Genomic DNA, 12,475 nt, shown 5'->3' with positions numbered 1-12,475 from the left:
TCAAAAAATCAAAGAAGAAAAAAAAAAGAAACGAGAAAAGCAGTACACACCTATACTTCAGGATTCCAGAGGCAGAGGGAGCGCAATTGTTGCAAACTCAAGGTCAGTCTTCTTGACGGGGGCAAGTTCCAGGCCAGCCAAGGCTACGTACCCAAATCCTGCAATTCTGCCAGAAGCGTCTTGAAGACATACATGGTTTTGGAGCGTACAACACTTTGATTTCCTTGGGCTTTTACCAGGAGGTGGAACTGAAAGGCCCTATTGAGTGTTAGGAGAGATCTTGTCCATTTCTTCACTCCTTTCAACCATTTCGTGAGGTTTACTTTCTCCACATCGGTCCTTCTCTGATGAATATGGAAAGGTATCTCATGAGTTTCATTTTTTGTCTCCCTAGCCAGTACTGAACACCTATCTTCCTTGAGCAATTTAGATAAATTGGTTTTGCTAATGTTCTTTGTACTTTGAGGCTGTTACCAGGTGTACTGAGGTCTTTGTGAAAAACTGAATCTTTTTTGAAGCACTTCTCTTAATTTATAGCAAGATTTTGTTTTTTTTTTGCCTTAAGGTATACTTTGTCAAGATATGTAATACTTGGCTTTATAAATGTCATCTTTATCTTTTCCTAGCCTTTTATTTCCAACATATCCAGCCTTATACTTTTACATGTGTCTCTCATTAATAGCAAAAGATTTTTAAATTGTTTAAGGATGGTTCTTGGTTTTGGTTTGTTTTTTTTGACAGGGTTTCTCTGTGTAGTCCTGGGACTCTCTCTGCAGACCAAGCTGGCCTCAAACTCTTGAGATCTGCCTGCCTCTGTCTCCTGAGTGCGGAGACTAAACACACTGTGCCTGGCTTTAAGATCTTCATTCATTCATTCTTTTCTATTCTTTGAGTGGTTATCCCCACACTGCAATGCACCTCTTCTAACTATCGAAGCCTGCCACGCTGGTCATGGTAGCACAGGTTGGCGATCACGGCAGTTGCGAGCCGCTGGAGCTCCACAGCACACAGCGCAGAGTCTACCTCAACCAACAGCCTACCGCTGGTCTTTCCCGACACTGTAAAGACCTGAGAGCGTTTCCACTCCCAAGTGCCGACTCACCTGTCTTTCTGAGTCTATACTAATTCTCTACGTATTAGAAGCCTGCAAGACATTGTTTTCTAAATCAGTGTTCATGTTTCTCTGTTTCTCTTTTCCTTACCATCCTTCCATTTTTCTGAAGGGGAAAAAAGCTACTTCCTAAGAAAGCTTCTCATGTAAGAATTTCTCAGTTTTTGTCTGAAATGTCTTTATTTACCCCCACAATCTTTGAAGACAAATGCTGGATATGGGACCTGGAGATGTAGCTCGGTTGGTAGAGCACTTGCCTAACGCACACGAAGCCTTAGGTTCAATCCTAGCACGACATAAACCCACCATGGTTTTATGCCTGCGGTGGAGGCAAGCGGACAAGAAGCTGGAGGCCAGCCTGAGCTACTTGTCTCAAAACAAACAAACAAAAACTGAATATAAAATACTAGGTTAATAAACTCCTTTCAGGATAATTTTCTATTCCAGAATTTTTATGGCTTTTTCAAATCTTGTTTGTATAAACAAAAATGAATTACATGAATTCTGTGTATATACATGGTTTCCAGTTCTCTACTGAATTGTAATTTCACCGAGGAATCTTAATTACTTTGGTATGTCTGACAGCTCTATTGGGAAACCCTCTGCATCTATATGGATCGCCTGTTGCTTTTGTTGGTTCTCACTAAAGTTGCCATCTTCCTGTGTCTGGTTACTTTGAACCGGTGCTTGTGGGAATCAGTGGCAGGGAGCTGCTCTCCTCCAGGACAGTGGCAGTTTCTGCTAGAACCTGGAGGTACTGGGAGAGATCATTTTAATTCAATATAACTAGAGGTCCTTTTTGAAGGCCTTGAGCCCCAAATCTTGTCTCCTATCCTGAGAGGCTCCTATCCTAAGGGACCCACCTCTACCCTCCACCTTGCTCTCATCAGTAAAGATAGACTTTTCAGAAGCCATGCTAGCAATGCATGACCTGGCCTCAAGCATAACTGGACACTTGATCCACTTGGACCAATTTCTTTCCATCAGGAATTCGGCTGACATTCAGAAACAGCTGGTCAGTTTCCATTACATGGAAACTCAGGAGCTAGAGGGCAGCTGAAGCAGGAGTAGAAAGTCAGTCAGAGGGAAAGAAAAGAAAGCAGAGAACCACATGGAGATACTGAGTGTTCGAGTTCTTCAGGGGGCCTAGATGCAACCTATTCTTTGGCTCATTGACGTTTTCTGTGCCTTGTCCAGCCTATGCTGATTTGGGGTGGAAACTGTCTGGAAACTAAGAGCAATGATACTGTGAGAAAGGAACCAGTGGATTCAGAGACAAAAGAATAAATCAAGAGCCAACATAACTTCAAAAAGCCATCAAGGTAAAGATTTGTGACCAAGAAGCCACCTCCCAATTGTTTCTCAGTCAGTGATACCCCGTAGGATTTCCCAAACCACGCTACCTGCAGGATCACTTCTGAGGAAAGCTCAACAGTATCCAGGAAAAGCTGTGGGTGCAAGCCAGATGGAACACGAGCACCCACTGACAAGCAGCAGCTGCACAGCTGCCCAAACCCAGCAGAGTGGGCTAGCACCAGGACACCTAAGGACACTCCATGTTTAAAGATGAAAAGCTCCGGGAAGAGAGGCTGACAATCCAAATGAACTCTCCCTGCGTTTCAGGACTGCAGGTGAAAGTGTACTGAGGGCGGTGATGGAATCCAGGGAAGGAGTAGAGCATCTCGTGTCCAAGGGGAGGCGAATCTGTGCTCAGCTTGATGTAATACCAACTAGGCCCAAAAAAAGAATGCCCAAACATTCAGTGTGTGGCAGAGAGGTGAGGGATCATACTGACATACACAAACTATGTGGGAAGTCAAAGCTCATTCTAAAGAGCTTGCTGCTCATTCAGAGGACCTGAGTTCAACTCCCAGCCACCTGTAGCACCAGCTCCAGGGGGTCCAGTGCCCTCTTCTGGCCTCCACAGGTATCTGTGTACACATGGCATATACTCACACAGACACACACACACAAATAAATTTTAAAAGAAAAATTTGCAAAAAGCAAGTCAGGTAAAGGGAACAAGGATCAGTTCCTAACGGTCGTAAGAGTCTCATAACTGCTGTGACAGCAAGTTCTCACTGGGCACAGTGGCACATTCCTGTAGCCTCAGCTCACTTTTAAATGAGGGCAGAGGCCAGGCATGAAGCACACCTGTACAGAACCTGGCACTGAGGAGGCTGAAGCAGGTGAATTACCATGGCTTGAGGCTGGCCCTGGCCACATAGAAGGCTCTGTCTACAAACTAATTAATTAGGCTAAAAGTCATAAAAATTAGAATGGTAATGAACAACTTGCTAAGCCTAGTTGGATTGGTAACTGATGAATATGTAAAGTGATTTGATTTAAAAGATGATTGAGAGTTGGAAGAGCAAGACACCTACTACCCAGCTCCCTAGAGATGAAGGTCAAACTAATTAAGTAAAGCCGACAGAAGGAACTGTTAGCTGGGGAATCCTGTCTGTTTAGAAACACTATTCTGGCAAGAGAAGAAACCTCTGTTAAGAGACAGCTTTCAGCACCTGCACTCTTTGTTTAGTTCTGTAAGAAAGCCAAGACAAAAAAAAAGGAGAGAGAGAGCACGCGCAGAATGAAGGCTCTTTAAAAGTACTAGGAAATGCAGATCACCCAACAGACCAGCTGGTTAAGGGCAAAAGCTGGTTACTCAAAAAGTTAAATCCTGTGCAGGTTTTATACCAACAACTCCGAGGCTAACCTGCAATGGCTAAGGAAACACACAGAGATTCAGACTCCAATGAGCAGTCTCAGTTAAGAATTGTCATTTTATTCTTCAACCAATTCAGTATCAATGACATACAAAAGGATATAAACAGATTATCATAAATAGTAACAGGAAGACACACAAACACTCATGAAGAAATCCAGCACAGGATCCCAGTGTGCCTTCCCCATGTCTACTCTCCAGTATAAGGTTTATTCTACAAGCTTCCCACGACTCGGCAAAAGCAGCTTTGTGATTCTCAAAGTCCCATTAGAGTCGCCAACATAGGTGCTGATAAAATCATGTTTGTACTCACAGCCAGAGGAAGGTTTTCAAAGACTGATTTTTCAGGCCATCACATCAGTAGACTTGTCATCAGGAAGCAACTTCACCAAAGGAAATGATTCTCTCCTCTCGGCCTCCCTCAGGTCCTTCTTTGTGCAGGAAGAAGGTGCCTTTTAAGAATACCCTCGCACACCAACAGAGAATGGAGAAAAAGGCTGACCCCCTGCCACCTTCCAGATGCAATGCAGATCTGAAGGGAGGGGAAGTGTTGTGGTCTCTATCTCATACACAGCAAGCACATCCAGAAATATTCATACTGCTATCAAATACACTTTCACCCAGAAGACATGGAAATGGGAAGAACCTAAAACGAACCAGACATTTCGTAGAAGTAAGTCAAAGTTTAAAGGAATCGCTCTCTTCTGTGAGTTACATGCCACGGTTCTTTATGGAAACAGAAGATTAAGGACTTGTCTCCTGAAATGCTGCCGTCAGAGGCAGTCAGGGAATATAAGAAGCTTATGGCTTTAATTCACAGAACACAACAGTTCCCCATTATCTAGCCATGCTTCTCTGGTCATCTCTAAGAAACTAACACACTGGAAATCCAACTTTCACACTGAAAAAAGCATCAAGCCAACTTCATACACAAGGTCGAAGGATACTTAAAAAACCCCAAAACCTGACAATTGGGGGAATTGTTCCATAAGGAGACTTTTAAGCCTAGCAGGGTTCATTTATAATTTGCTGTGTACTGTTTGAAGGGGTGACAAGTTTTAGAGTTAAAATACACTACCATAAAGACATAATACGTCAGTGACAAAGGCTAGGCATACACATCACATTTCAGATTCATACACAATACAGTGCTGACTTTAAAGGAAATCTTTTGGGGACACTAGAGGGAAAAGATAAGAGGAAAGGATTTGATTTATGAAGGAGGATTTAGTCCAAAGCTAGTCCAGTGAATATCTACCAGCAGGACCTCCAATGTTTTATCTCCAAAGAAATGATCTAATAAGTCATAAAATGAGCACATGCACATTTGGGACATACACGCTCCTGAGTACAGTGTGCCTCGGACATACTGGCTTCACTCGCTACTTGAGGACTGTGAGTTTCTGGCTTTAAAGATTGTCCTATTATATTTTAGTTAGTCAGTTAACACGGCTGAGGCTGCTCCCTGTGTGAAGACAGACTAGACTTACAACATAATTTGATCTAGTAAAGACGAACAGTAGGGGAATGAGAAGTTTCCAAGATCTTCTTACAAAACCTTTTCCCTCATTTGAAAACCTCTGCCAATCGTCTAACGGTGTTTCAAAAAAGAAAGCAAAACTGGCTGGAAAATGCCCATATTCTCATCGTTTGCTAGCATAAAACAAATGAATTCATAGATGTTGCTCAATTATTTCCCAAAAACCAAATGTGAATGTTTAATCGTGTAACTTAAGAACTCGATTTTTCCACATTCCTTTATATAGAGTTAGCATCTGTAAATTGAGACTCTTTTTGGACAATCATGCAAATTTAATTTGTCCCTGGAAACAAAAACACAACCTAACAGATTAACAAAATATGTCCTGTAGACAATATTTTTACTGTGAATTTTTCTCCACTGTTACCATTTTTATCCTTTAGTAAACAAACTAATCTTAAGTTTACGTATTTTGAGTTTACAAAGAGCTAAACCCTTAAAGCGATTAGGAAAGACTGTATCAAGTCACCCTACTTTAACTTCTGAGCTGGCTCCACTCTTTCAAAAGTTAATTCTAAAAAAAAAGTGAGTAATTATTATCAAGTTATATGAGCGAGAGACAGCTCGGCTGCCATAGATGCTCCTGTAAAACTGAATAAAGATTTTATTATACCACACACACAAAAAGCATTTGGTACAGAAAAGGCAGTTTTCGGTTATTCTGCTAAGAATTTCTTTCCATGATTTCTCCCATTAAAGTATAGTTTTCAAAGCAAGCACCACGACAAAGGAAGCATCTAATTAGTCCATTTTCTTCTGATCCAAGAATGCTGAACATTTACTGTCCCATCTGTAGTTGTATCAGCAGGGTAATGAACACAGTTTATATTACTTAACTATTCTTTGAACTCCAAGAACTGTTGAAGTCTTTTCTGATGTTCTGCAGATGCTTGCACAGCACTAAATGAAACATAAATGCAAAGCATAAGCTTTATTTTACATTAAGCATATTAAGTGAACCACAGAGCACAGAGTCAATATTTTTCAAAACAATTAAAAATGAATAGAAATCTTCACTTATTTAGTACTTCTGAAAAGGCTGGATGAAAACCTTTTTCAATCTAATGAAGGCAAGGGCTTGCATCGGGCAATGGCATGTTTCTACCGTCTGAAAGACCAGAGCAAATTCAGACTGACAAGTGCAGGCATCGCTCTAACCTGCTCTACTATGGAACCTGCTGTGCAGAGTTCCAGGCCCTGCAGTAGATTTTCTGGATTTTATTATTTTATTCAAACCAGATTCAAACATTATCTTTGAATTGTGGAGTATTTGAATTGCCTTTAATATAAAATCCTTTAAACTAAAATGTTTGGTTAAAACACAATAGATTCCATTAATCGTTTTCAAAGGTAACAGCTTGGTGGCTTGGATTTATTTCTCCCTTTGAACACACACTATGTTATGGATGGGGACTCAGTTCTCCCTCACAAAAGCTTGTTATCTTGGCAGAATGCAGGCAAATACACCCTACAACTAGTACACAACTTCTTTGTAAACTTTTGAACAAAAATTGAATATAACAAAAATGTTGATTTTTCTAGTTTTTTCTTGCTGTTTTGAAACAGAGTTTCTCTGTGTAACAGCTCTGGCTGTCCTGGAACTCGCACTGTAGACCAGGCTGGCCCCAAACTCAGAGATCCGCCTGCTTCTCCCTCATGAATTAAAGGTGTGTACTGCCACGACCAGTGGTTTTCTAGCCTTTTTTTTTTGGGGGGGGGGGGAGGTCGAGACAGAGTGATAGGGTTTCTCTGTAGCTTTGGGACCTGTTCTGGTACTAGCTCTTATTGACCAGGCTGTCCTTGAACTCACAGATATTCACCTGCCTCTGCCTCCTGAGTGCTGGGATTAAAGGAGTGTGCCCATCACCACAACCGCCCAGCTTCTAGTTTTTCATTAAGATTCCAGACACCTGAAGATCACCCTTTTCAGTACCAAAGAAGTCCTGTTTTAATGCCTTTGCTACAGATTATCCTACAATGCCTCTTTATCATCTCTGCTTCCTGATCCCCAAAGAAACTCCAATGGAGCCACTTCACTGTAAAAAATGCCACCTAGGGAGGTACTCATGAGGTGGCTGTCACTAACTAACCAACATCTTGCCCCTTAACTCTCCCTCCACTAGAAGGTAGAGAGTTGTTCTAAGCTCTGCCACTCAAGTACATTTTGATGCTATAAGCTGGAAGTGAACCAAATTTGCCTAATTATGAGACAATGGAGCTGGCTACAGTGGCTCACATCTGTGACCCCTGAAATCAGGAGGCAGAAGCAGGCAGAGCTCTGAGTTGGAGGCTGGCCTGGCCTACATAGCAAGCTCCAGGACAGACAGGGCTACATAGAGAGACCCTATCTCAAAAACCCAGCTTCCCTCATCTGTATCTGGTTCTCAGGGCAGAGCTCTGGGTGAACTCACACAGGTAATTACACAGGCATAACACATATTGATGCTGGGCTTTACATAGATAAATGATCCCATTTTTGTCCTCTATCAACAAAAAAACAAAGCAAAGTCAGAGTCTAATACCATCTACCGGTTCATCTACAGGGACCACATGACTCTCTAGTTAAGAGTGCAGACACTGCAGCTAGAACCAGAGTTAGCAAGATCTGGTCTGAATGCTGGCTCTATAACTGGCTACCTGGATGACCCAACCTTGGCTAACCTGCTTCAGGAACTTCCCCACAACGACAGACAGCAATCCTGTAACCAGACATAAACCCACATGTTTTCGCAACTCCAGAGCTAAGACTCTTCCTATTGTTCGGCTCTGTCCTGACTTTGCTCATCGGTGTCAGTGACATAAAATATAGCTTTCCTCAGAGGAAAGAGAAAAAGAGAACTTCATCCTCAGAACTTTCAATCAGCCACCTACCTACCTTTCTTAGCTAATAAACCCTTATCTCCACCCCTGTGTGTCCACTTTGGCTGTCAGTAGACACACACACAACTACTCATCTTCTATCACCAGTGAGGACATTGGGAGCACATCCTATATGCCAACTCACATCCTAGAGGCAGACTAGTGCTGTAAATGGAAAGAGGGCAGATTTTGGGGGAAGGTGAGAAAGGGTTTCCCTGTGTAGTCCTGACTGTCCTGGAACTCACTGTAGACCATGCTGATCTTAAACTAAGAGATCCGCCTGCTTCTGCCTCTCAAATGTGGAATTAAAGGTGTGTACCACCACCTGGCCTGAGAAGACAGAATTCTTGGAGCAAGTATGACCGCCTTTCAGATTCACATTCTGGTATAAATGTGCTATCCGACAAGACATAACTGTTCTGTGCCTCCGCTGACACACCCATGTAATTAGGATAACCCCTGTCCCTCACAAAACTGTTTAGAAAAGAAACAAAAAGCTATAATCCATGCCATCATATTGGACAGCAAAGGTATGGAAGTTAATACATATTTTTGTTTGCTTTTAAACAAATAAATGTCTCAATGATACAGGGTCATTTACAGTTCTTTTCTATTCTTACACAGAACCAACGTGTGCCAGGAATATTTGCTATTGCTACTGCCTTGTGCCGTGGAAGCAAAAGAAAACCAAAGCAGGCAGTATACAGTATTCTGTTACTGACTGCATACAGAAAGGCGGGACAACCTCTCATGCCCTCTAGAACTAATTACAATAAACACGGCTTAGTTAGGAAACCAGTATCCTTCATCCTGTCCAGCTAGAGCATTTCATGAGAGCGAAGCAGTAAACATCAATGAAAACTAACTATAAACAGGCCTGGCATTTGTGGTTTCTCTCTGGTTCAGTTTCTGAAGGTGTTGTGATCTGCCGGTGATTTTCCAGCATGATTCACAAAGCGCCACAGCCTCATTTATGGAATATTCTGCTCACCCAACTACCCAAGTCTTAGTTTCCTGACTAAAATGTAAAAAGAGAATTATTTTTAATATGCTTTCTGGAAAAGCACTCAGTATTTTTTTTTCTCCTTTAAGTATCTTTTGGTAACTTAAATGTATCAAATATATCATTCATATATTTGATTCATATATATATATATATTTGTTGCTTTTACAACTTTCTATCATTTGAAAGACATTCCCAAAGATAATCATAAACAAAAATTTTAAACACAAATACCAAGTCTATATGTAAGCTCTACTCTCAGAGAATCATCAAAGACCTATAAGAAAACTTTCAATCCGCAAGCCTTCTTGTAGCCAGCTCTCAGAACTCCTGAGATAAGCCATCAGTGTGGATCAGATGGGTAAACTTACTTCAGATGGTCACCAAACGTTGTGGCTATGCGGTAGATAGCAGTTTTCAGTGAGGCCCTGAAGGCAAATCTTAATGTTTTGTAGGAGGAGTCCACAAGGCTTCCTGAAATTCGGGGTGGTTTACTAGAAGCGTGAGGCAGCTTGAAGTACTTGTCAACAGCCTAGACCAGGAAGAAAGAAACACAGTTCAGATCATTGTGAAAGCCGGGGTAGGCGAGCCTTGAGATGTCGCAGTGGGTAAAGGCACTTGCTGTAAAGCTGCATGACTTAGGCTCACTGGAGATCACTCCCCAGGACCCACACAAGAGAGAAAAGACTCCTACAAGTTGCCCTCTGACTTCCTCATGCCCTGTTCACACATATAAATGTAATAAATAAATGAATGAGTGAATAAAAATTTTAAAAGTTAAGTCAGTCTAACAAAATTTTTATTATAGATAATGTACACATCTACAAAGTCATGTATGTTCTTCAGTGAATCAGTCACAACACTTTGAAAACAGCTGTCTAGGACATCATCTCAGGTTTCCAGGGCCCAGAGAAGTCGCAAGACCCCATACTCTGCTTATCACTGGTGACAGGGGATGGCTTTAATCCTGATCTCAGCAAAAAGGACCAGAAGAAAGCCATGACTACGCTACTTTTCTCTTTCTTTTTAATTCTAAATTAGGTTTTACCGTTCTAGAGGATGAGCGCCAGTGAGCAGTAGTAGTACATGGGACAAGAGAGCGTACACAGTAAAACTCATTTTATTTATGGTTGATACAATTAAAAAAATGAAAGCGTAAAGTCTTTGAAAGGCCAAGAGCAAATAATTTAATTTTTAAAATTTATTTTTATGTGCATTTATTTTATTTTATACTTATTTTATGTTTTGCCCATATTTTTGTCTGTGTGAGCTTGTTAGATCCTGGAGTTACAGTTGTTAGCTGCCTTTGGATGCTGGGAATTAAATCTGGTCCCCTGGAAGAACAGTCAGTGCTCTTAACTGCCTCATTTCTCCAGCCCAAATAATATAATTTTAAGATAGCAGTTATTACAGTAAGAGGAGAAAGAAGCACAGCTGAAGGATGTTAGCCTACGGTGGCCAGAGTGCTTGGTGAGGAGGATGTCATGGGCCAGTACTCACAGCCACAGACAATCACCAGGACTGAAGTAACCCCAGCCATCGTGTTTTGAATTTCAAGAGCCCTTGTATGTCATCTTGTTGTTCTTTCTTATTTTAGCACCCTATTTTTGCTCAAGGATATGCTATCCCTTATTTCTGTGGATGCTGATGATAGTTCTTTGGTTTTTGTTGGGTTTTTTTTAATACTTTCTTCCCTTGGTCTCTATCAGCCATATTAGAGCCTCTCCTCAGAAGGCTGGAGCTGTTTGGCTCCTGAGTGCAAGTGGAACTTCCCAAGGAGCTGACTAAAGCTTCCCGGAGCTGACAGGCTTCCTGGAAGGTGATCAGCATGGACTCTGAGGTGAACGCCAGACTCAGTCATCTCAAGTCTTTATCCCTAGATCACCTCGAGAACAATCGTCTACTATCCTGTGTGAAGGGCTGGCCCAGTGTTCAGTGGAACTCACCTTGTGCATAGTCCAGGCCCACTTCTGGCCTCTAGAGGATGACCATCAGGCTGGGGTGGGGAAGGAGCAAATAGCAGCAGAGAACCTAGGTCCTAACTGGTTGGTTTCTGAACCTCCTTTGGGTGCCTGACCTTGGTTGCAAAGGTAACAAGCGCCCTTCCCACTGCCAACTTAGGACCCGCCTCTGGGGTCTGCTACACCTACCAACATCTGCTTTCCAGCTCCACAAACTGAGCTGCTATTGATCCCGCCACTGCTTATGGATTATGTATTTTAACAACTCTTTTACCATACCCTAGGATTTTGGAAAAGGAACAAAATTTAATGCACATGTTGAATGTATCCTGGTAACTTCAAGCCCAATCATTTCTTTCACAATGGTAACTTATAAGAACTATTTCCTAAGACTGGGCATAGTTCAAATACTTTTAGGCAGCATGGGAGGTGGTGTTCAGAGAAACACTTGAGCAATATTAATAACACTGAGTTATAATGGAGAGGTTATTCTCATTGTGATTTCCTCACGCACTTGATTTCATGCTGTTTTACCAAGAAAAAACGGCCATCATCCTTTACAACCTGGATCCACTGAACTTGTGACTTTTATAGTCTAGTTACATCACCTCCTGGATTCCATTCCTAGTACCATACACACGTAAGCATGTATGTGCAGGCACTTGCACACGCACGCACGCACAGGCACACACAAGCCTTTAACACACCAACAGAAGAATAATATGATAATGTGAAATAACTGTGCAAACTAAGTGAGAATATAGAGGTAGCAAACTCAATTTTTATCCCATATTTTACAGTTTTAGCCTAAAAGCAAAAACAATTCAGGGTGCTAGTATACAATCCTGACTTGCTGTGTAGACTGAGTTAGCCTTGAACTCAGAGATCACCCACTTCTGCCTCTTGTTTGCCACTTTCTAAGGCCTGGGCTCACACACCTGCCTCATTTTTCAGGATGTAAGATAAGATGCACCTGAAATGAGAAATACCCTCTGTAGGCGATTAGCTGCCCAACAGCGGCCATGCAAAATCTGAAACACATTTTGTCTGTAAGTGCCAATTTTTTTTTTCAGGGTGAGGTTGAATATTTATTCAGGTGGCTATGAAGGGGGAAGGGAGAACGGGGGCAGAGAGAGAGAGACAGAGAGAGACAGAGACAGAGAGAGAGAGACAGAGAGAGAGGGAGAGGAAGAGGGAGAGGGAGAGAAGGAGAAGGAGAAGAAAAAAATCCCGTAAGAGCCGGGCAATGGTGGCGCACACCTTTAATCCCAGCACT

At 42.0% G+C, this 12,475-nt stretch overlaps 1 protein-coding gene across 1 annotated transcript in view; it reads right to left on the bottom strand.

Moving 5' to 3' along the window:
- Nucleotides 1-3,876: 3,876 nt before the first annotated feature.
- Ndc1 (NDC1 transmembrane nucleoporin) overlaps nucleotides 3,877-12,475 on the bottom strand; it is a 51,495-nt gene continuing 42,896 nt past the window's right edge. The window contains exons 17-18 of the mRNA XM_005353524.3: nucleotides 9,610-9,770; nucleotides 3,877-6,276 (exon numbers count right to left, since the gene is read on the bottom strand). Of these exons, the coding sequence (XP_005353581.1) occupies nucleotides 6,213-6,276; nucleotides 9,610-9,770 (225 nt within the window). The 3' untranslated portion in view covers nucleotides 3,877-6,212. The remainder of the gene's footprint in view (nucleotides 6,277-9,609; nucleotides 9,771-12,475) is intronic.

The sequence above is a fragment of the Microtus ochrogaster genome, chromosome 10, assembly GCF_000317375.1.
Source record: "Microtus ochrogaster isolate Prairie Vole_2 chromosome 10, MicOch1.0, whole genome shotgun sequence".
Classification (NCBI taxonomy): Eukaryota; Metazoa; Chordata; class Mammalia; order Rodentia; family Cricetidae; genus Microtus; species Microtus ochrogaster.
This window is presented reverse-complemented; position numbering and strand designations above follow the sequence as displayed.